This window comes from Capricornis sumatraensis, chromosome 15, assembly GCF_032405125.1.
Source record: "Capricornis sumatraensis isolate serow.1 chromosome 15, serow.2, whole genome shotgun sequence".
Classification (NCBI taxonomy): domain Eukaryota; kingdom Metazoa; phylum Chordata; class Mammalia; order Artiodactyla; family Bovidae; genus Capricornis; species Capricornis sumatraensis.
Window position 1 is genome coordinate 63,806,315 of NC_091083.1, and position 24,306 is coordinate 63,830,620.

At 45.9% G+C, this 24,306-nt stretch overlaps 1 protein-coding gene across 1 annotated transcript; it reads left to right on the plus strand.

Annotated features, from left to right (window-relative positions):
• Positions 1–1,322: 1,322 nt before the first annotated feature.
• Positions 1,323–23,513, plus strand: C15H20orf96 (chromosome 15 C20orf96 homolog). The gene is made up of 11 exons (XM_068986801.1): positions 1,323–1,357; positions 4,124–4,172; positions 4,637–4,754; positions 14,121–14,233; positions 16,499–16,657; positions 17,148–17,247; positions 18,276–18,433; positions 18,514–18,615; positions 18,813–18,899; positions 19,588–19,706; positions 23,453–23,513. The coding sequence occupies exons 1-11, from the start codon at positions 1,323–1,325 to the stop codon at positions 23,511–23,513; spliced, it is 1,101 nt and encodes a 366-aa protein (XP_068842902.1).
• The last annotated feature ends 793 nt before the right edge of the window (positions 23,514–24,306 follow it).

The following is a 24,306-nucleotide window of genomic DNA, read 5'->3' on the forward strand; positions in this document are numbered from 1 at the left end:
ATATTTGTTTGCTTTCTAGGAGAGATCTAGGAGGACAGGAAAGAACGAAGAGTGTTTATAAGAATAGACCAGTAGCTCTTTCCATCAGGGAGGTGGTGCTCATCAATATTGAGACTCAATACTCAGATGACTTTCTGGTTAAAATCATTTGTTAAGATAGGTGATAATTGGGCTATTTTTATCTTGACAACTGAGATAAAACTATAAACCGTCAATGTTTAGGGACCCAGAACCAATTTATTATTATTTTAGCATGATTATCCTTTCAAGGTATCATAATGTGTTACTGGCTTCTTGTCTAAGAATATACAGGGCCTTAAGGTGAGAGGTTTTGGGGTAAATGACTAGCAAGTAAAAATCAAAGACTGCCTTCAGGAGACCAAAGCCACACCCACTGCCTGATGGACAGGATTACCTATTAACCCCATCATTTTGGAGTCTGCCTAACACCAGAAAGTCCTTTAAGTTCTGATAGCCACCTACTGACAAGAAAGGCTGTTGAAATTTATTTATTTAGGCACATTGAGTTACTATTGCTGTTTGGAGTCTGTTTCTGAAGACTTTCCATTATAGCTTAGTATAATTTTTTTCAGGTAAGAAACTTGGTTTCAACTGTTTCTTGTAGTCCTAAAAGTATTTCCTCTGGGATTTTCTCCACATAGAGAAGTTATCCATATAACTTTTTTTAAACAGTCTTCCTAGCTTTGGGAAGACTTTGCCCTCCCTCCAACACACACACACATGAACATAACCAAATCAGCTGTAAAGTACAGCACACAGAAATGACTGTCAGCCTCCTGTGAGGACACTGAGTGCCATCTCTCCCATAAGTCAGTCAGCAATCTGCGTGTGTTCCTGAGGAGAAATCAACTGAGTCCCTCTGCTCTTGTGGCTTCTCCAAAGACAGCCCTTCCCATAACAGTTATTCTGGACTTTATCCACCATGTTCATCTCATCTGCATTTCAATGCTTCCTCCCACTCAACAGTCAATCCAGGAGTTCTTCAGAGGGACTTCTCTAGTGGTCCAATGGCTAGAACTCTGCACTCCCAATGCAAGGGGCCCAGGTTCCATCCTTGGTCAGGGAACTAAACCCACATGCTGCAACTAAGACCCTAAGACCCAGTGCTGACAAATATTTTTTTAAAAAAGAGTTCCTGGGAATTGTTGGAAATACTGATTGCATTTTACTTCGAAAGTCTTTCATCTGCTTCAAAGTTATTGTGAAGATGAAATAATCTGCTATATCTAAATGTCTGGTACAATGTATTGTGAACTCCCAAAGTTTTCCAGATGTGAAGCTGATCACAGCAACCCCACACCATGCATAAAGTGAGCCCCACCCCAGGGCTCGAAAGGTAAGGGAATACCTACACTCCAGTAAGAATGCGTGGCCTTGTTGAGCCATTTAGGACTTTGTCTCCTAGCCAAGGATAATGTTGTAACAAATCCAGCTAGCATTCCTATTGCAGCATCAGTACCAAGGAGAATTCCACCTTTAACCAGGAAAAGCCAGTCATCAGTGGATACTAGAGCCTCCAGCTGGCAGGACAGCTCTGTGATCCCAGTGCCTTCTGTCTCCATGTTTATCTAGTCTCCTTTCCTTTTAAGGACATGACCAAAAACTGCACGTTTCTTCTGCTCACATTTGCCAAAACCTAATCACATGGCCTCATGTAGCTACAAGGGAGGTTGGGAAATGAGATCTTTATTTTTATTTATGTTTTCTTTATTATTTATTTATTGAAGTGTAGTTAATTTACAATATTGTGTGCTTTTTGCCATAGCAGTCTCTTCTGTCGACCACAGGGTGCAGTGCTATTTAAAACATTTTCCTTTGATTTTTAAGAGGGGGAGAAGGTTGGGAGCTCTGGCTGGCCTAGTGTTCTCTCTCTTTTTTTAAAATAGATTTTTAAACATATAGAATGATAGGTTTAAACAATTTTATTTATTTTATTTATTTATTTTGGCTATGTTGGGTCTTAGTTACAAAATGCAGGATCTTTTGTTGTGGTGCATGGAGTCTTTAGTTGCGTTATGCAGGCCCCAGAGCATGCAGGATTCAGTAGTTGCTGCACGTAGGCTTCTCTAGTTGCAGCTTGTGCGTTCTCTAGTTGCTCCTTGGCATGTGGGATCTTAGTTACCTGACCAGGGAGCGAACCCACATCTCCTGCATTGCAAGGCAGGTTCTTAATTGCTGGATCATCAAGCCTTGCGTTCAAATTATTTTCTCCTTCCAAATTATTTTTTAAAACAGGAATGCACTTTTAAATCTGTGCTCTGTCTAGCAAAACTGAGGTGTGGAGAGAGAACTGGAGTGGGGTAAGGGGGGGAGCTGGTACTTGTAGTCTTGGAGTGAGGGGGAAAGTGGGGTGTTTGTTTGTATGGGTGGTGGTGGGAGTAAGCAGTCGGACTCTACATTACTTTGAAGGTATTGCTGACAGATTTGGATGTGGGATGAGAGATGAGTCAAAAGATGAGTTAAGAATGACTCCAGGGGAATTCCCTGGCAGTTCAGTGGTTAGAGCTCCGCACTTTCACTATAGGCCACAAGCCTTCCTGCGTGTGGCAAAAAAAAAAAAAAAAAAAAAGACTCCAGGAAGAGGGTGTCCTGCCACTTCGAGTTGGTTCTGGAGAAATATTGAGTGTTAGTTGCCTCTCAGGTACCCAAATGGAGATGCTGAGTAGGCAGTTGGATGTATGTGACTGGACGAAGATGGAGAGGCTGGAGATGTGAGTTTAGGAGGCATCTGGGGAAAGATGGCATCTGAAGTCACAAGACTGAAAGGGAGCACGAATGGATAGAAAAAAAGAGAGGGCTGAGTCCGAGTCCTGGGGCAACCTGGGAGTAAAGGGAGAAAAAGAGAAACCAGGAAAAGAGAAGAAAATGAGGTGGGAAGCAGCTCTAGAGAGTGGTTTCCAGGACACCATGTTAAGAAAGTGTGTCAAGGAGGGAGTGATCCATTGTGTCAAATGCTGCAGATAGGCTGAGGAAGATGTATACAGAGAAGTTTAGCAAAATGGAGCTCACTGGCAGTGCTGACAGTGGCAGTTTCAGTGGAGAGGGGGAGAAAGCCTGATTGAAGAGGCAAAAAGGAATGGGAAACAGTAGGCAAACCTCTTTAGAAGTTTTGCTTTAAAGTGAAGCAGAAATGGGAGGGTAGCTGGATGGGAACTGTTCGCTTTTAACAGAAGAAATTAAAATATGTTGGTAAAGCAGTGAGAATAATACAGAGAAGAGGGTGATGGAGAAAATGGGGGAAATTCCTGGGGGAAAGTCCTAGAGAAAATGAGGACGGACAGATTTCAGTGCACAACAGTAGGAATCGAGGTCAGCAGGCAGTTTACAGAGTCTCAGGAGGGAGGCATGTGGGTGGGTGAATGAGGTGATGTGAACCTGAGTTTACTGATTCCCATGATTTTCCCGGTGAAACAGGAAGCAACGTAATTAGCCAAGAGTAACAATGGAGAAGGACTTGATGGAGGTTTGTTGAGAGGAGGAATATGACATAATTCTTTAGCATGATAGGCGGGGCCAGCTGAGGGGAATTTGAAACCGCGATGCGTGGAATGTGGAGAGAGCTACTTTTTCCAGTGCGATATTGGTCCCTCTAGGCGCTCGGTAGTCTGCGTCCGTTTCCTTGGAGACCGAGACAAGAGAGAAAGCATCAGGTCTCTCTGGAAAGTTTGAGTGGCCTTGGTTACTGCGCGATCCACGCTGAGACAAGGAAGTTGGAGAAGCCGAAGAAACAGGCATCCCCCCAAATCCCCCAGTCCCGGGGCCCCAAAGCCTCGGGACTCTTCTTCCATTCTCCCAAATGGCGCGCGACTTTCCAAAGTATGTGAAAAGTGTAAGGAGGGCGGTGGAGTGCGCATGCGTGGCCCCCAACCTAGCGCTGGCTGGATCCTCTCCGGGTGTCGTCCCGCTCTTTTGACCCCGCCCTCTTCCCCGCCCATATCTCCCCTAGACTCGCCTCTCTTGAGTGTGCTCCGGCTCCCGCTAGGCTTCTGTCCTTAGTGACTGAGGTTTCGGGTTCGAGACCCCATCCCAGTTTCACGCTTGCTGCTTGCATCCTCATGGGTTGGGACTAATGGGAGTATTTTCCCGCCCCAACACTCTGCAGACGCAGCCACTCTGGGATCGGCTCCACAGTCCCCCAGTTCCAGGTTCCGGTGAGTCCAAGAGGGCTAGGGTCGGTGTGGGGGTGGGGCTTGCTGACCCGGGGCGTGCCTCAGAACCTCAGTTTTCTCACCGTCTTATCAGGAGGTAAGGATATATTATGCTGCTGTATTCTTTATCTCTGATTGCATATCTGCTTTCCTATCGGGTCTTTTCCATGCCTTCTGTTTCTCACAGTTCTTAGCACCTCCTCGCCTGGATATGCTTAGTAAATTCTGGCTGGCTGATGCAAACTTGATAACATTTAGGGAGCACTTACCACATGCTTTACAAATATCTTTTGGAATGTTTGTACCAACCTATGGAGGTCGGTTTTTAAATTCGGTCCAGTTTACAGATGAGAAAATTGAGGCTCAGACAGGTAAACCCGCTTGGTCAAGGTTACAGATATCAGTAAGGGGTGAAGCTGGGATTTGAGCCCATGAACTGTGTGACTGATTTGTGTTGTGTCTGGTAGGATTATGTTCCATGGCAGCGGTCCAAACAGAGAGCCAAACCATCTACTCTGCCTCCAATCCCACAGACTGTGGGCACTAAGAAAAGCAAAAGGAAGACCTGGTCTACCGTCCAGCCAGGTGGGCAGAGGTCCTTGGGCGCTGGAGAAGAAGGTGGGGGCAGGATGGGGTAGAGGTTCTTGGCCCTTGGTGACAGCATCAGGGCAGGCTAACTGCTATAACAGTCCCTAGATTTGAACTATTAATATAGATGTTTGTTTCTCATTTATGTCAAAGTACATTTGTGGATCTGGGGGAAGGGGATAATCTTTTTCACATGATCATTCTGGGATCTAGGCTCCATCACCTTGTGACTAGGACATCTTGTAAGGTCCTGAAGTCCTCTGTTGGGTCCTTTTGCATCCAGCAGAAAGAAGAAAGAGAGCAAGAATATGGATGATCTTGTGGACAGTTCTTTTTCAGGGCCTAGACTTGAAGGGACACATATCACGCCCACTCATATTCCAGTGTCCTTAACTCAGCCACATGCCCACCCTTAACCCTAAGGAAAGATGGGAAATGTCGTCCAGCTAGGAAAAGAAAACAGTCTGGTGAACTTGGGATAATCTCTGCCACATTACTGTCATGCCTTCCAGGGGAGTTCTGAGGCCTTGGCTTAGGCAGATATGGATTCAGATCTTGGTTCTCTCATTTACTCTCTTGGGAAAGTCATTCATCTCTCTAAGTTTCTGTTTCCTCATTTTTAAAATGAGGACACTAATACTTACCTGATATGATTGTTGTGAGAATTAAATGAGAAGATCCATGTAAAGCCCATTGTTATTCAACCTTATGAGACTCAGCACTCCTTTTAATGACACATATTTTGTAATATTCCTTTAGTATCCTGAAATAAACTTCACAGATAATATAATCTACCTATATATAATTTAAAAGTTAATATAATGCCCTAACTGTAAAGTAAAGAAAAAATACAAAAAGAAATGAAAATAGCAAGAAAAAGAAATGCAAAAAGGCAAAATGGTTGTCTGAGGAGGCCTAACAAATAGCTGAGAAAAGAAGAGACGCTAAAGGCAAAGGAGAAAATGAAAGATATACCCACTTGAATGCAGAGTTCCAAAGAATAGCAAGGAGAGATAAGAAAGACTTCCTCAGTGATCAGTGCAAAGAAATAGAGGAAAACAATAGAATGGGAAAGACCAGAGATCTCTTCAAGAAAATTAGAGATACCAAGGAAACATTTCATGCAAAGATGAGCACAATAAAGGACAGAAATGGTATGGACCTAACAGAAGCAGAAGATATTAAGAGGTGGTAAGAATACCCAGAAGAACTATACAAAAAAGATCTTCACGACCCATATAACCACGACGGTGTGATCACTCACCTAGAGCCAGACATCCTGGAATGCGAAGTCAAGTGGGCCTTAGGAAGCATCACTATGAACAAAGCTAGTGGAGGTGATGGAATTCCAGTTGAGCGATTTCAAATCGTGAAAGATGATGCTGTGAAAGTGCTGCACTCAACATGCCAGCAACTTTGGAAAACTCAGCAGTGGCCACAGGACTGGAAAAGGTCAGTTTTCATTCCAATCTCAAAGAAAGGCAATGCCAAAGAATGCTGAAACTACCGCACAATTGCACTCATCTCACAAGCTAGCAAAGTAATACTCAAAATTCTCCACGCCAGGTTTCAACAGTACATGAACAGTGAACTTCCAGATATTCAAGCTGGATTTAGAAAAGGCAGAGGAACCAGAGATCAAATGCCAGCATCTCTTGGATCATCGAAAACGCAAGAGAGTTCCAGAAAAACATCTACTTCTGCTTTATTGACTATGCCAAAGCCTTTGACTATGGATCACAACAAAATGTGGAAAATTGTTAAAGAGATGGGAATACCAGACCACCTGACCTGCCTCCTGAGAAATCTGTATGCAGATCAAGAAGCAACAATTAAAACTGGACACAGACTAACAGACTGGTTCCAAATCAGAAAAGGAGTACATCAATGCTGTATATTGTCATCCTGCTTATTTAACTTACATGCAGAGTACATCATGCGAAATGCTGGGTTGCATGAAGCACAAGCTGGAATCAAGATTGCCGGGAGAAATATCAGTAACCTCAGATATGCAGATGATACCACCCTTATGGCAGAAAGTGAAGAAGAACCAAAGAGCCTTTTGATGAAAGTGAAAGTGGAGAGTGAAAAAGTTGGCTTAAAGCTCAACATTCAGAAAACTAAGATCATGGCACCGGTCCCATCACTGCATGGCAAATACATGAGGAAACAATGGAAACAGTGACACACTTTATTTTAGGGGGCTCAAAAATGACTGCAGATGGTGACTGAAGCCGTGAAATTCAAAGACGCTTAATCCTTGGAAGAAAAGCTATGACCAACCTAGGTAGCATATTGAAAAGCAGAGACATTACTTTGCCAACAAAGGCCCATAGTCAATCTATGGTTTTTCCAGTAGTCATGTATGGATGTGAGAGTTGGACTATAAAGAAAGCTGAGTGCTGAAAAGTTGATGCTTTTCAACTGTGGTGTTGGAGAAGACCCTTGAGAGTCCCTCGACTGCTAGGAGATTCAGCCAGTCCATCCTAAAGGAAATCAGTCCTGAATGTTCACTGGAAGGGCTGATGCTGAAGCTGAAACTCCAATACTTTGGCTACCTGATGCGAAGAACTGGGTCACTGGAAAAGACCCTGGTGCTGGGAAAGATTGACAGCAGGAGGAGAAAGGGACGACAAAGGATGAGATGGTTGGATGGCATCACCAACTTGATGGACATGAGTTTGAGCAAGCTCTGGGAGTTGGTGATGGACAGGGAAGCCTGGCATGCTGCAGTCCAGGGGGTGGCAAAGAGTCAGACACGACTGAGCGACTGAACTGAACTGAAGGGAACTGTAAAGTAAAGGAAAAGGCAAGTTATTTATATTTAAATAGCATAGGTTTCAGTATGTAAATGTTCAGGATGGAGCCCACTGGAAGACATGAGCAAGTCATCAGAAGCTTACTCATAGATGCGGCGTCATGGTGAATGTAACAGTTGCAAATGCTGACTGAGACACGATGGAAATTGGGGACTCAAATACCAAGGGGGATTTTTCATTGCAACCCGATTTCCAAAGTTGTGTCATCTCTTACTAAAGTTCTAAACAAAACAAGGCACAATCTTCCCCTGATTGTAGCTGCTTCGTTGGAAAATTCAGCATTATGTTGTTGTTTAGTTGCTAAGTTGTGAATGACTCTTTGTGACCCCATGGACTGCAGCACCAGGCTTCCCTGTGCTTCACCATCTCCCAGAGTTTGCTCAAACTCATGTCCATTGAGCCGGTGATGCCATCCAACCATCTCATCTTCTGTCACCCCCTTCTCCTCCTGCCCTCAATCTTTCCCAGCATCAGGGTCTTTTCCAGTAATTTGGCTCTTTGCATCAGGTGGCTATAGTATTGGAGCTTCAGCTTCAGCATCAGTCCTTCCAGTGAGTATTCAGGGTTGATTTCCTTTAGGACTGACTGGTTTGATCTCCTTGCAATCCAAGGGACTATTGGTAGTCTTCAATAGCACCACAATTCGAAAGCATCAATTCTTTGGCGCTCAGCCTTCTTTCTGGTCCATCTCTCACATCTGTACATGACTACTGGAAAAACCATAGCTTTGACTATATGACCCTTTGTGGGCAAAGTGATGTCTCTACTTTTTAATATGCTGTCTAGGTTTGTCATAGCTTTCCTTCCAGGGAGCAAGCATCTTTTAATTTCTTGGCTGCAGTCACTGTCTGCAGTGATTTTGGAGCCCAGGAAAATAAAATCTGCCATTGTTTTTGCTTTTTTCCATTTTTCTAGTTACATGTAAAACAAAATCAGGTTCTGGGATCAGATCATAATCGGATTTTACCTATGTCAGTATCTAGTAGGACTTAGAAAAGTTAAACAAGATAGGAGAATTTTATGTTCTATGGGGTTGTCCTGTCTGGGAGATGTTGGACCCTTAGTATTTATGTGCACCACAGATTCCCCCAGCAGTATATGTAAATACCCCTGTTGGGCTGTTGAGAGTCACTGATGTAAAGTGATGAGCACACGACATTGTGATGGTGACAGAATTTTTGTCTTTGGCCCTAGACCCTATTCAAACAGCATCTACAAGGAAACGCTTGCCCTTTCCTTTCACTGGGAAAGCAGTGAGGTATGTAATAGATACAACCACAACCAGAACAAGAGCAATTAACATATGCCAAGGACATATGTGCTAGATACCATCTGAGCAATTTACGCATATCACTTCATTTAATCTTCGCAATAGCCCTATGAGGTGGGTGCTGATGTTATCACCTCCTCTTACAGATGAGGAACCTGAAGCACAGACAGGTGCAACTCCCAAGGTCACACAGGTAGGAGGGGGCACAGCCAGGCTGTGATATTTGGCAGTTTGGCTCCAGGACCCAGAGTCAACCACTGGAGAAATGTAGACCTAAGCTGGTGTTCCAGTGTCCCTTCTTGCTAGCAATTCTATTTAAGTTACTGATCCCAGCCTCAGTTTCCTTCCCTGTGGAAATGGGCACAAAGATTTCTGCCTTATTCAAGTGTAATCTATGTAAATAACAACAGTTAGCATTTGCTGAGGACTCATTTTGCATCAGGCTCTATTGTAGAGGCCTTATTTGTTCATTCATCCATTCATTCACTCACTCATTCATTCATACGTCCATTTAACAGCAGCCATTTGCTGAGCCCCCGGTGTACAGAGCATTGGGCTGTGTTGTTGACTTAGGAGAAAGATTGGTTTCTAGCCGTGTAGAGTTCATAGTCCCAACCTCACACATGTAATTACACAAAACTTTAAATACACTTGTAGGGACTTCCATGGTGGTCCAGTGGTAAAGAATCTGCTTCCAATGCAGGGGACTTGGGTTTGATCCCTGGTGGGGGAACTAAGGTCCCAATGCCTTGGGGCAACTAAATCTGCTGTGCTGCAACTAGAGAGCCCACGAGTCACAGCAAAGTGCAGCTGAAAAGAAAAAAAAATACACTTATAATTGAAGGAGGTCATGATCTCATTCATGGGCTTCCCTGGTGGCTCAGTGGTAAAGAATCCGCCTACAATGCAGGAGACACAAATGACCAGGGTTCAGTCCCTGGGTCAGGAACATCCTCTGGATGAGGCATTGGCAACCCACTTCAACATTCTTGCCTGGGAAATCCCATGGACAGAGAAGCCTGGTGGGCTACAGTCTCTGGGGTTGCAAAGAGCCAGACACAACTGAGCAACTGAGCACGTATGCATGATCTCATTCACTTCTGGAAATGGTGTCATCACCATTTTACAAATGAGGACACTGAAGCTTGGGTTGGTAGCATGTCTTGTGGAAAGTCATGTCCTTGAGGGTAGCTTTTGAGTATTAAAAAAAGATAAACCTGCTGATTCCACCAAGATGGAGTAGCCCCATTCCTTCCTGGTCCTCCCTTTTGCAACTAAAAATCTCTGGACACTACACAACAGAGAGGGGCTCTGAAACCTGTAAAGAAGAAAGTGAGCTGCTAGAATGGGGAGCATACACCATCATCTGGCCTTCATGCTGAATTTCAACAGGAGATTGTCTGCTAAAAAGAAGATGAAATAGGATCCAGAGCAGTATCTAAAACATCCAAGATACAATCAGAATCACCCGTCATACCAAGAATGAGAAAAATCACAACATGAATGGGAAAAGACAGACACCAACACTGAGATGAATCAGATAGAATTATTTGACTGTTCTTATTTATAGATGACATGACTGTCTACGTAAAAAATCTTAAGGAATCTACTATATCTAAAAAGAAACTAGAAGTAATGAGTTGACCAAGGTTGCAAGATATTAGCACAACACACGAAAACCCATCACATTTCTATGTACTAATAATAAATATGTAGAAATCAAAATAAAAAATGCAATACATTTAGTCACACCAAAGAAAATGAAATATTTAGGCATAAACTTAACACGTATAGGATCTGTAAGCTGAAATCTATATAATGCTGATGTAAGAATCAAAGAAGACCTAAGTAAATGGAGAAACATACTGTGTTCATGGATTAGAAGACTCAACATCGTAAAGATGTCAGTTCTCAGACTGATTCATGTTTAATGCAATTCCAGTCAAAATCCCAGCAAACTTTTTTGTAGACATAGACAGGTTTATTCTAAAATTTATACAGAAAAGCAAGGTCCTAGGATAGATAAGACAATTTAAAGTGAACAACATTGGAAGAATCACTTTACCTGATATTAATGCCTACTACTTGGTTATAGTAATCAAAACAGCATCATATTGATAGAGAAACACATAGATCAATAGAACAGAATAAAAAACCAGAAACAGCCACACAAATACCCAAGCAATTTTTGACAAAGGTGCAAAAACAGTGGAGAAAAGAAAGCCTTTTCCACAAATGGTGCTAGAGCGGATGGACATCCACAGATGAAAAAATGAACTTCTATTGAAGTCTCACAACTTATACAAAAATTAACCCAAAATGTAAATTTAAAATGAAATAAAAATTAAATGTAAAACAGTAAAACTTTTAGAAAAAAACATGAGAGAAAAATCTTTGGGACTCATGGCAAGTGAAGAGTTCTTTGTTTTCGTACCAACAGTGGATTCATAAAAGAAAAATGGAATAAATGGACAGGTAGGATTTCATAAAAATGTATGGCTTCTGTTCTTTTCATAGTCTTAACAGAGATTAAGTATGAAGCTATGTACTTGGATAAAATGTTTGCAAACCACATACCTGACAAAGGACTGCTTTGTAGAATATATTGGCAATCCTCAAACTCAACAGAAAAACAATTCAGTTAAAGAGTTAAAGGCAAAAGACTTGAAGAGACATTTCACCAGAAGAGGAAATACATCTGGTAAATAAGCACAGGAAAAGATGTTCAACATCATTATCCGCTGCTGCTGCTGCTGCTGCTAAGTCGCTTCAGTCATGTCCGACTCTGTGCGACCCCATAGGTGGCAGCCCACCAGGCTCCCCCATCCCTGGGATTCTCCAGGCAAGAACACTGGAGTGGGTTGCCATTTCCTTCTCCAATCATTATCCACTAGGACTATGCAAATTAAACCAAAATGGGGTGTCACTGAACATCTATCAGAATGACCCAAATGAAAAATAGTTATAATGCCAAGTGTTGGCAACAACAAGAGATTGGGTCATTTGTTTCTAATGAAACCAAGCACACATTTCCCATAATGATCCAACAGTTGCACTCTTGGGCATTTATTCCAGAGAAGTGAAAACTTACGGTCACACAAAAACCAAACTGTTGGGCATTTATTCCAGAGACATGAAAACTTACGGTCACACAAAAACCAGTGCATGACAATTTCACTGTAGCCTGATTCATAATACCCTCAAACTGGAAACAATCCAGATGTCCTTTAATGAGTGAGTAGTTAAAGAAACTATGGTGCATCCATTCCATACCACATAATACTATTCAGAAGGAAAAGGAAAGAACTTTTGATACATTCACTAACTTCGATGAATCTCCAGTGAATTACTCTGAGTGAGAAAAGCCAATCTTAGAAGCATCATATTGTTAGATTCCATTTGTATAACATTCTGGGAATGACAGAACTGTAGAAATGGAGAACAGATTCATGATTGCCAGCAGTGGGAGGAGGATGGAAGGAGAGGGAAATGAGTATGGCAATACAAGGCCCCAGGAGCAATCCTTTGTGTTTGTGGAACTGTTCTGTAACATGCTGGCTTTCAGTGTCCTGGTTGTGATACTGTGCTTAGTTTTATAAGATGTTACCACTGGGAGTAACAGTTGAGGAAATATAAGATTTCTTTGTATTATTTCTTAAAACTGCATGTAATCTGAATTTACTTCAAAATTAAAAGTTTAATTAAAAAAAGATAAATCAGGGCTACCACCGCTAATGAAAAGAAATACTCGTTATTAAACCGACAAATCTTCCTAAGTATTTAAGTTCAACCTACAAATGTTATAATTTTTAAAAACCCTCATAAAGGAGTTTTTGGAACTTGGTTAATTAAATTCCCTTAAATTGTTTAAGCTACATTTAAAATTTAATATATACATTTTCACTTTCAAAAAGTTCACTTGTTCTGATTAACAAAACCATTGGGCATGTAATGTAATTCTTGTATATCTTATAAATAAACTTCTAAATGTGAGTAATCTTATGTTCTCTTAAAAGTTGTGGTAATTTATATACATTTAATAAGATTGTATTAAACCTTGCAACTTAAATCTAAATCAAAATCTCATTTATGTATTTTGAATTAGAATCACAAGGGACTTCTCTTGGTGGTCCAGTGGCTAAGACTGAATGTAAGGGGCCCAAGTTCCATCCCTGGCCAGGGAACTAGATCCCACATGCCACAACTGAAGATCCTGCACGCCGCAACAAAGATCAAAGATCCCACATGCTGCAACTAAGACCTGGTGCAGCCAAATAAATAAATATAAATACAAAAAAATTAGAATTTCAAGAGTAATGTATTAATCACTCCATCTCTCAAACAGTTTCAAGTAAATATGAGATAATTCATAACTTTAACTCAAAATTACTCTAATTTGCTTTGTCACCTCTATACTTAATACTAAATTATGGATATCAATCCATTAAAGAAATAATATTTTTCAAGATGAACTGAGTTGCACCTCTAACAGGGCCTTTGAGGGCAGCATCTGTGATGGTTTGTGTGATTTGCCTCACGCCAGTGCAGGACATGCCAAGAGGAATCAGGGATTCTTGGAACATGCCTTCTGAGAGTCTTCTGCTCTGAATTATTTTCGTATACTTCATATCTGGCAGGACCACAGGTTTTACAGGTATTTCAGAGACAGTGTTTTGCTTGGCTCCTATCTTTATCTGATGCTGTGGTCCTGATCCCAGTTCTCAGGTCACTGGTAATAACAGTGACAACTGGTAATTTATATTTGCACTGAATATGTGTTAAGCGTTATTCCAAACACTTTAAAGGACAGTAACTTCTTATTTAGTCTTCATGACAATCCTGTGAGGTAGTCATGATGATGATTCTTGTATTATACAGTAATGGGGAAGTGAGGGGCAGAGAGGTCGTGTGAGCTGCCAGATTCAAACCCAGGCTATCTAGCTCATTAGTTATTGCTTTTAACCTCTTTCCCTTCTGAGCTTACCATTGGCCAGCTTGATGGGAGAGATGAGGGTGTCTGGCCATCTCCCGCTGCCACCCCTCACTGCCCCTCTGTTCAGCCGCACAGTCTGTGTGGTATGTGGAAGTTCCCTGGGCTTTGCTGTCCTTTATAACAAGGACCTGAGCGGGGCCTGGGAGCTTATGGATGGATGTAAGCTTTGGCCTCTGTCTCACTGTCATACACTATAAGGCCATGAGTGGATGCATTTGGGGCCTGGGCTGTCTGACTCTCTCTTTCTCCTGACTCTATCTCTGTCCTTTCCCATGCCCTAGGGTGGCAATCCAAGCCTACCTTGTGGATGACAAGCCAGCCGAGGAATCCAGTAGAGCTGCGCAGAGGAAAGCTGGACTCTGGGAAGACACAGGCCACAATCCGACTAATGAGGGTATGAGCATCTCCCACAGGCGCGGGGGCGGGGGTGGGGGATGGTGACAGCAAACGTGCCCTGAGCGCTTCGTGGGTGCCTGTCTGCAGTCTTGCTCTCACAGCAACCCCATGGGCATGCTTATCATCAGCCCTATTTTACAGAAGGGAAAACTGAGGTGCATGGAGATAAAGGACTTGCGGCAGATCACACAGTTAGAAAATGCAATACCAGGGGTCAAAGCCAGTTAGGCAAAGATTTGCCTTTGTGTTTTAGATTCAGGGAAATGATTGGAATCATATTATTTCACTGCATTAGGAATACAATCTAGTGGCTTGTTCATTTAAAAACTCCGGGAAATTAACCTTTCATGAAATACAGTGCATCTTGAAGCAAGACTTAGGAGCTTCCTATTAAAACTTTTCACATCAACTGACAGAACTTTTGATCATTCATTTTCTCAAAATCTGTTGTTTATTATGGCTTCTGAACAATGTTTCAAAGTACTTGAAATGAACTAGAAGAAGTGGGGGCATTAGTGTCCATAGCAGAAAGTAACATACCAAATACTATAACTACTACAAAATATTATAGAAGAGTTCCTAACTTCTTCAGGAAAGTTTTTAATAGCTCAATGAGCAAAGACTGATAAAGAAATAGGGAGAAATGTATTTGCCTTGAAATCATTTTTTCCCTTTAATCTTCAATTTTGCAAAAATGAGTTATTAGAGGCAGCCCAGTATTCTTAAGGGAGAAACTCATATTTCTGGTGTTATTTTTATCCTGACTTTAGAAGGGTTATGTGTTTTTGTTTGGTATGAAACATGAACCTAGATAACTGGCTCTAAAACCTAACCAGTTCCTAATACTCTTATAATCATTCATTTGTTTAGTCAACAAATATTTGAGCATCTACTGTGTCCCAGACCCTGTTCTAAGTGTGGGAATTCACCAGTGATGTGGCCTCTGACCTTAGGGAGCTCCCAGTCTACTAGGGGAGACAGATAACAAACAAGATAGATAAAAATATGATATGTGTAGTGAAGATAAGAGCTGTGAAGTATAAAATAAGGTTAGGGGGCTGAAGGGGCACAGAGGAGGGGGTAGCCATGACCATTTTAGGAGGGTGGTTAGGGAAGGCTGTCAAGGTGGTGACATCTGAGGCAGGAATGCTCCAGGCAGAAGAACTGAACTGCAAAGGCCCTGAGGTTCATAGGAGTCCCGGGGCTGCCGTTGCCATGTGCAGAATGGGCTGTGGGGACAAGGGGGAAACAGTGCAAGAACGCAGAACCGACCCTGTTGGTTTGTTCTTGGGGTTGGAGTAGGATTCTGTCTCTGGCCGTCAGCTTCAGGACAGTTTTTTATTCAAGCAACAACTCCTCAGAGGGCCAGCGATGTGTCAGGCACCAAGCTGGGTGCTGGGGAGATAGCCATGAACATGATCCCAGAATCTGTGCTATGATGGAGCTTATACTTTAGTGCGGAGACGCATAACAAATTAAAAAACCTCCAAAGAATATTTACTCGTCAGTTGATTTAGCCCACCCTTATGGAGCTCTAGGCACTGTTCTGTGTGTGTGCTGGAGATACAGCTGTGACAAGACAACCAAAGCCCCTGCCCTCCTGGCTGTAAAATTCTAGTTGGGAAGACAGAAAAGAAAGAAGAAAATAAAAATATGTTGGGACTTGCTTAGTGGTCCAGCGGTTAAGACTTCTTTCAATGCAAAGAGGGTTTCCCTGGTGACTCAGGGTAAAGAATTCGCCTGCGATGCGGGAGACCATGATTCCATCCCTGGGTCAGGAAGTTCCCCTGGAGAAGGGAATGGCAACCGACTCCGGTATTCTTGTCTGGAGAATCCCATGGACGGAGGACCCTGGCAGGCTACAAGTCCTTTGCGTCGCAAAGAGTCAGATACAACTCAGCGACTAAGACACACACATAGGTTCACTGATTCTAAGAAGCCACTGGTAATAAGGCGCACCTTTATCTTAATAACTCACTAATTAAATATTTTTCAACTAGACTGTAACACGCCACCAGCTGTAAGATACAGCTCCACCCCAGAGTATGAAATTATGGGAAAATGGGTGTTTCAGAAAGGATGAAATAATTCAAGGTGCTCTGACCCACAGACAATAGAGAACAGCCGCCCAGCTCGGGTGGCATTTATCAGTCGGGGCCACAAGGGGGCGGATTGCGGCGGGAGGGACGTGGTCCCTGGGCTCCCGGAGGTGCCGGCCGGCCCCGCGCACCGCCGCCTCCTTTCCTTGTCTCTCCGCCCGCAGACAATGCTCCGGAACCGGCGAACCTCGTACCAGGAGCTCTGCGACCACGAGGACTTCCTCACCAAGCTCTCTGGGGAACTGATCAAGACCATCCAGGACACAGAGGACGGCGCGGCCCTGAAAGTGCGCATGTTGCTGCAGCAGCAGGACGTCTACACGGTGATTCTCCCAGCCTTGGCCCCGCAGCCCCGCCTCCGCCCTGAGCAGCCGTCCAGCCAGCGACACCGCCCCTGCCGAGCCCTCGGGCGCCCTCTCCTGCTTTCTCCCGGCCTCTCCCGGCCGGTTGCATAAGCTCCTTCCTCCGTCTGGAAGATAGCATCTTTTACACACTCCGCTCTCCCCGCCCCCCGCACCCCTACCTGGGCCTTGGAATCAGACTGGGGGTAGGGTGGGGGCTCATCCCAGTTCAGCACTAGTTAGCTGGAAGGCTCTGAGTCAACCTCTGAGCCCCATACAAGTGGGGCACAACGGAGTTGCACCTGGCACACAGGAGGTGTGGGCCCCAGTGTGGGGTTGGGTCTGGGGACTCCTCTGAGGAAGTACTGAATTCTCTGACAGTCCTTCCTTTGGCAGCACCAGTGGAAGCGAGGGTGGTGGGGTGGTGGTGGTGGTGAGCTAACCACCCCCCCCCCGCCCCCAACTTCCACAGACCATCACTGACATCTTGGAGTACTCCAACAAGAAGAAGCTGCACCAGATGAAGTGTGAGCTCCAGGAATGGGAGGAGAAGGAGGAATCCAAGATCCACAGTAAGAATATCTCCGCGGATTAGTTGACCCTCACTTGGTTCTCTAGGGGAAGCCATCAGGCCCACCACCTCGCTTCTGAGGCACAAGCCGACTGCTAAGATGGACAGCGACAGCTTACTCATCACTTAGCATTTGCAGGCCCTATGTGCTTTGTTTTTACGGGCATACTTTAAGTCCTTACAACTCCCTATGAGGCAGGGAAGTTTTTCTTTTCTTTCATTTTACGGATGAGGAAACTGAGGCTAACGGAAGTGAAGTAGCCTGCTGAAAGTTATACAGCTAGGAGCCAGCATCCAATCCCAGCCTGTCTGTTTCCTGCCAAGGTTCCTCCGGGAGTTGGTGGCTAGGCAGGTCACTGGTCACAGATTTGTTGAGCCTGTGGTTTTTTTCCCCCTGGTGTGTCAGGCAGCTTCAGACACTTGGGATCCCCTCTGTGGAGGGTGGCAGGATAGACTGCCGTTTTTTTGGCTGCACAGGGTCTTTGTTGCAGCTCGTGGGCTTTTTCTAGTTGCAGAGCGCAGACTCTGGAGTGCACAGGGCTCAGTAGTTGCAGTTAGGAGGCTTCTCTAGTTGTGGTGTGTGGGCTTAGTTGCTCTACAGCATGTGGGATTTTAGTTCCCCGACCAGGGATCAAACCCTCATCCTTGCAGATTCTGAACCACTGGACCACCAGGGAAGTCCCAGGATAGGCTGTCTTAATCCTGCCCTGTCACCCCATCTCCCCATCTCCTCGGCTTTGTGCCGAGGATTGGGCACTGGGATAGTTTGTTTCCTCTTTTGGGTAGGTTGTTGCTTCTTCTCCTGTGAAGGCAAAGCTCTTTCTGGGGGCTTACCCATCCATCACCTCCCAGCTGTGTTTGGGCTCGTTTCAGCCCAGACCCCAACCTGATGAGATCAGGAGCGTTCAGGGTGGTACAGCCGTAGACCCAGACCCCAATCCACTGGCTAAGGAGAGCTTTGCTTCTCGGGTGGCCCTGGAGCTGTCCTTGAGGGACGATCCTGCCTTCTGTCCCTCCTGATCTCGTCAGACCTGGAGCAGCAGGTGGAGCAGCTGGATGCCCAGATCAAGAAGGTCCGTGAGCAGGTGAGCTTCGTGAGCACATACAAGGACCACGAGTACCCCATCAAGTTGGTACAGGTGGCCAACCTCGTGCGCCAGCTGCAGCAGGTGAAGGACAGCCAGTTGGTAGGTGAGCCCCTGGTTTTGCCTCACCTGACCTTGTGCGAGGCAGGATTGGTGGCCAACACCTTCCTGCCGACCCCTAGGACGAGCTAGATGAACTCAGTGAGATGTGCAGGATGGTCCTGGCGTCTATGTCCAACCAGATTCAGAATAAGAAAAAAAACCTTCTGAGGTCTTTGGTGGTGGTGAGTAGCCAGCCACTGCGGCAGGTATCCAGGTCCTGCCCCCAGCCCTGCTTTCTTAACCCTGTCCTCTGCCCTCAGGCCCACCACATGCCCATCTGCTACCCAGGGCAGGGGTAGACACTGGGGCCAGTCTAGGGGGCCAGACTTCTAGGGGGCCCCTTCTAGGGGGCCAGAAGAAGATTTTCCTTCTTCCACAGAAAATCCAGCGTGCCAATCAGGAGACTCTCCTGCAGAAGACTTGGAATACCCAGGTTATACTGAAATACATGGACAAGTTCCAAGAAGTGAGTGGGTGGCGATGGTGGTGGTCCCCCCTGTGCGAGAGCAGGAGGAGTGGGTGGTCCCCAGGAGCCTGGGCGGGGTCAGGCTTGTCCTGATCTGGGGCTCACAAGGTCTCTGGTGTTAGTCTTCCTGCTTGGCTGTGCCATTAATGTCACTCGTCTTCCATCTGAGAAGAGAGTTTGTCCTGGACTAGGCCTTGCCTCATTAACCAACACCACCAGCCGTGACCCATTGGCAGCATCACCAAGCTTCACCCAAACAACCATCACTTTACTATCACTACCCACTCCTTGTCTTCACCTCTTCATTCTCGACATTGACCATCACTCAAGACCATGTTAATGAATTCCATGATCACCACCCTCTCACGGTAATTTTTGTTATCTTGCACCTTCGTCAGTTGTCTGCGTGAATGACCTTCATCACCTCCACTGGCTCCCACTAATTCTCACTGTCGAGCACTGCCACCCCCTTGCAGCCTGTCTCCCTCACCTTTTTCAGCACCATCAAACCTTGTCAGTAACTTATGAGCCAGCCCTGCCCTGCAAGGAGAGAGCCCCGCTTTGAAGTCCAGAAGTCCCAATGACAAAGCCCAGGCCATTTCCCTAGATGTCCTTATTCACGCAATTTGTCCTTTTCTTCTATTGGTTGGGAGATGTTTGGTTTCTCACTTTCACCTGCTTCCCTCAGTTTATAGACCGTTTTGAGGAGGAAATACCCAGATTAAGGGCTGAGATGGAACAGCTGGAATTTCAGATCTGGGAACCCCGAGAGATCGTGTTTGCGGACGTTCTACTTCGGAGATCCAAGTAGGTGGTCCTTGAGCAGCACCTCTTGCACTAGACATGCTCTGGGCTTGAGCAATCTCTCTGTTCTTGGGAGCAGCCTAGGGGAGAAGGCAGGACCTGTGCAGGGGTGCAGGAGACTGGGTGTTTGCCACTGACCATGTGGCAGCTGTGACCTTTTGCTATCTCTTGGCCTGAGTGTCCATCTGCATGTAGCAGGCTGAGTTAGGTAATCTCCCTGGACCCTTCCAGTTCCAGATTCCGTGTCTCAACCAAGTGGGTGCACCCCTGAGCTCCCAGGCTGTTCAGGAAGACGGTGTTGAGTAGGGTGGTTAGCTCCAGGGAAGAATAGCCTGGAAGGCACCCTGCGAGGAGAGAACAGTGTTCTCTCTGTGGGGCAGACTTCTGGGACCCAGAGGAAGAACTTCCTTCCAAAATCAATTCCCTACCCGACCTCCTAGAGGGCAGGCCCTCCCTGTTTGAGCGTGGGGATCCCACCAGGCCATGCCTCTCCAGGTGGGGCAGTTCCTGCCATCTGCCAATTATTGTCCTTCTCCTAAGCTGTGTCTGTTTCCTTCTCTTCCTCTCCCTTCCCTTCTTCCTCCCCTACCTCTTCATTCTTCTCTTCAGTTCAGTTCAGTCGCTCAGTCGTGTCCGACTCTTTGCGACCCCATGAATCACAGCACGCCAGGCCTCCCTGTCCATCACCATCTCCCGGAGTTCACTCGGACTCACGTCCATCGAGTCCGTGATGCCATCCTTCTCTTAAATTTCCTTAAAAAGTGCTGTCAGATCTACGACGGGCCTATGGAGCACCAGGCATGTGAGGGCAAGCAGTCCTTGGCTCTGCCACCACAGAGCCGAGGACAGGACCAGACATAATTGATAATGAGCCACAGATAAATGTTGTAGCTGAGATGAGAGCTGCTAAAGAAGAGGTGTGGATGTGGTGACAGGAGAGCGTGGCCTGGACAGAGAGGTGTCTGGAGTGGCAAAGAGGTCTCCCTAAAAATGTGACCTTTTTTTTTTTTTTGACTGTGCTGAGTCTCCATTGTGGTGCACAGGCTTCCCTAGTTGTGGCGCGTGGGCTTAGTTGCCCCACAGCATGTGGGATCTTAGTTCCCAGACCAGGGATCGAACCTGCATCCCCTGTATTGGAAGGCAGATTCTTCACCACTGGACCACCAGGGAAGTCCTGAGAATGTGACGTTTTTAAACTAAAGTCTGAAGGATTATTCCTAGAAGTTCACTGGGCGAAGGGGGCTGAAGGGGAAACTGAAGGAAGAGCATTTCTAGGTAGTGGTGTTGGCATCTCGAGATGTGCTAAGTAGGCTCCATTGTCCCTACCTGAGCTCTGGACACACTGAAATAAGAATGAAAGGGGAAAGGGTGACATGGGCCAGACTCTCATTTTTATCTGATAGAGCTGATTTTAGAGAATGTAGCTTATATCTCCAGGCATGTTTGCTTCTGAATACTAACCCAGAATTAGGCAAATGGAGTTCCGTGGTCAGCTGCATGGAAGCAAAGGAGACTGTAGTCCTTGCAGGCTGCTCATTACTGAGAGAGAATGCAGCAGGGCTACCCAGGTCCCATTCCTCTCTCTAGACGCTGTTCTGGTTGTTATACCTCCTTCCCGGGCAGAGTGAGTAAAGAGATGGAGAGAAGCCAGGAGCAGTATGCCCATTGATGATGTATGCCCATTGATGACAGTATGCCCATTGATGCCCTTCCATGGGCAGGGAGACGCCAGGAGTGGGAAGAAGCTGTCTCCTCCTAGAATATGGGAATGGCACGCTGTTAAGTAGAACTTTTCCATCCAAAACATGCACTGGAATCACCTGGAGATCTTGTTGAAAAGCAGATTTTGAATCAATAGGCCTGGAATGGGGCTCAAGAGTCTACATTTCTAAGAAGCTCCTGGGAGAGGCTGAGGTGCCGATCCCTGGACCACAGGCTGAGCAGTGAGGCTGTAGATGTGTGGTAGGAGGGAAGTTGGTGTTTATGGGGAGCTGAGTGAGGTTGGACTGCAGAGTGATGGGGAGAGTAATGACAGGCCCACCCTTCCATGCAGGGCCCTGTAGACCAAAGATATTTGATCCTGAAAGCAAAGAACTTTTTTTTTGCCCATACTACTTGGCATACAGGATCTTAGTTCTCCAACCAGGGATCAAACCTGTGCTCCCTGCAGTGGATGTGTGGAGTCTTAACCACTGGGCCACCAGGGAAGGCCTAAGTAAAGACTTTTCAAGCTCAGTGATGACATCAGATTTGCATTCCAAGAAAAGACACTTTGAAAAGAATATGGAGAAGATATTGGACAGGCCGTGTTGGAAGTCCAGTTGGTTGTGATCGCAGTTGTGTGTGGAGGGGGTGGTTGGGAGTGACTTGGCCAAGATGGGTGGCAGAAGAGAGAAGAGAGATGGACGGAGTGGAGAAATATTTAAGAAGGTAAATCTGTAGGACTTGGTGATATTTGGATATGGGAAGCACAGTACAGGGAGGTGTCAAGAATGACCCTTGGGTTCCTAGCTTTTGTAACAGGGTGGGTAGTGGTACCAAACCCAGAGAGAGGGAAGACTGGGACTAGGGGTGAAGGATGCATATGTAGGTCAATCAGCAGTTGATGTGGACACTGAGTCTAAGTTATGGAGACCTGAGCGTGGAGCTGACAGGTAGGGAGCTGAGGGTATAAGTGTAGATCTCGGAAGACAGACTTTGGCTGGAAATGGAAATTTTGGCAATGCCAGTGCAAGCTGGAATAACCTCAGATAGGTAGATGACACCACCCTTATGGCAGAAAGTAAAGAGGAACTAAAGAGCCTCTTGATGAAGGTGAAAGAGGAGAGTAAAAAAGCTGGCTTAAAACTCAGCATTCAGAAAATAAAGATCATGGCATCCAGTCCCATCACTTCTTGGCAGATAGATGGGGAAACAATGAAAACAGTGACATTTTATCTTCTTGAGCTCCAGAATCACTGCAGACAGTGACTGCATCCATGAAATTAAAAGATGCTTGCTCCCTGGAAGAAAAGCTATGACAAACCTAGACAGCATATTCAAAAGCAGAGATATCACTTTGCCGAGAAAGGTTCATATAGTGAAAGCTATGGTTTTTCCAGTAGTCAGGTATGGATGTGAGAGTTGGACCTTAAAGAAGGCTGAGTGCCGAAGAATTGACACTTTTGAACTGTGACTGAGTGACTGAACAACAGTGCAGAGATGCTTTTTTTTTTTTTTTTTTACTTTGAGCGATTTCCAATGTATAGAACAATTGAGAGAATACTATGAGGAGTACCCAGTTACCCGTCTAGATTTAGAATTTGTTATGTTTTGGCCGTATCGGCTTCATCTTCATTTCTTCCAGACCCTCCCCATTTGCCAGGTGAGGAAACAGAGGCTTGCCTGGGGTCTGTCCCCAGTGAAGGCGGGAGGCTCAGAGAGGAAAAGCAGTGTTTGAGGCGACACAGAGCCAGGCTTCCAAAACCGTCATTCTGACTCCAGAGGGAGCGCTCATCCTGAAGGGCCCCAGCGCTTGAGAGCTGAGCTCCTGCTCCCCGTTCACCTCAGACCTCTGTAGCGGAACACGAGTCCTGCCAAACCAATTCCTGTTTCATTTTGATGTGCGTGTGTGCGCGCGCACAGGTTGTTTCGGAATGGGGCTCCCCAGTACAAGTGTTCTAAAGAGCAGGGTTCCCCTGAGGCCATGCTCCCCTACCTGCAGCTCTAGTGCCTGGCCTCTTACACCCCCGCTTTGCTCTTCCCTACAGGTGCACCCCCGACATGGACGTCGTCCTCAACATCCCTGTGGAAGAGCCGCTGCCCTTCTAGATGGCGGGGCTGGGGGCCAACCCTCCTTCCCCGGTCTCTTCCCCCTCCCTGGAGCCTTGAGTTCTCCCCTAAGGCCACGTCCCCATTCAGTGCTGGTCTGCAGTTCCTTCCCTCCTCACTCCCTCCCTCTTTCCCCCCTTTTTTTCCCTCTCTCCCTTCCTTTCTTCTTTCCTCTCCTGCCCCTCATTCTTTCAGAGCTGCTACTTGGGCCAGGTAGGAATTCCTAGGCGAGTCCTTTTTACCAATAAAGTTGGGCTTTCCCTGGTCTTTGCCAGTGCCTGGGGCTTCCTAAGGCATGGTAGGAATAGATTTTGTCTTAAGAGGTGGATGACTGTGCTGCCTGCATCTGGGGCTCAGAACTTCTCATCAAGTGCTGGAGGGACCCCCTGCCTGAGGCTCCATGGTTCTGTGGCTCCAGCCGCCCCCTCCCTGGTGCAGTGGGAGCCCAGTTTTCCCCCTGATTTGTGCCCAGATCTTTTGAGACCAGTGCCCAGGTGGAGAGGGGACGCCTGGAGTTTGATACCCCTCGGAACTTGCTGAATCTTCACTGCTGCTGTCCATCGCTCTTACAGTCCAGTCGTCTGTCTGTCCACCGCCTGTATTCTCACTGTACGTGGACATGAACACCACCTCGGGTGCCCGGTAGGGCACCATTCCCCATCACATAGGCTTCCAAGGTAGACTTAGAGGGGTGATGTTTGGACCCCCTTCAAGCAAGGGCTTGTTGCTGGGGTTACTGGGAGGGGCATTGGCAGGTATCCTCCAGCTGCCAGTCCCATCGGTGTTTGTGTGA

Coding starts and splice junctions, on each gene's coding strand:
- C15H20orf96 (XM_068986801.1), top strand. CDS start 1,323: ATGCATAAAGTGAGCCCCACCCCAGGGCTCGAAAG. Junction 18,616..18,812: donor TTCTGAGGTCTTTGGTGGTG/GTGAGTAGCCAG, acceptor CTTCTTCCACAG/AAAATCCAGCGTGCCAATCA. Junction 19,707..23,452: donor GTTCTACTTCGGAGATCCAA/GTAGGTGGTCCT, acceptor TCTTCCCTACAG/GTGCACCCCCGACATGGACG.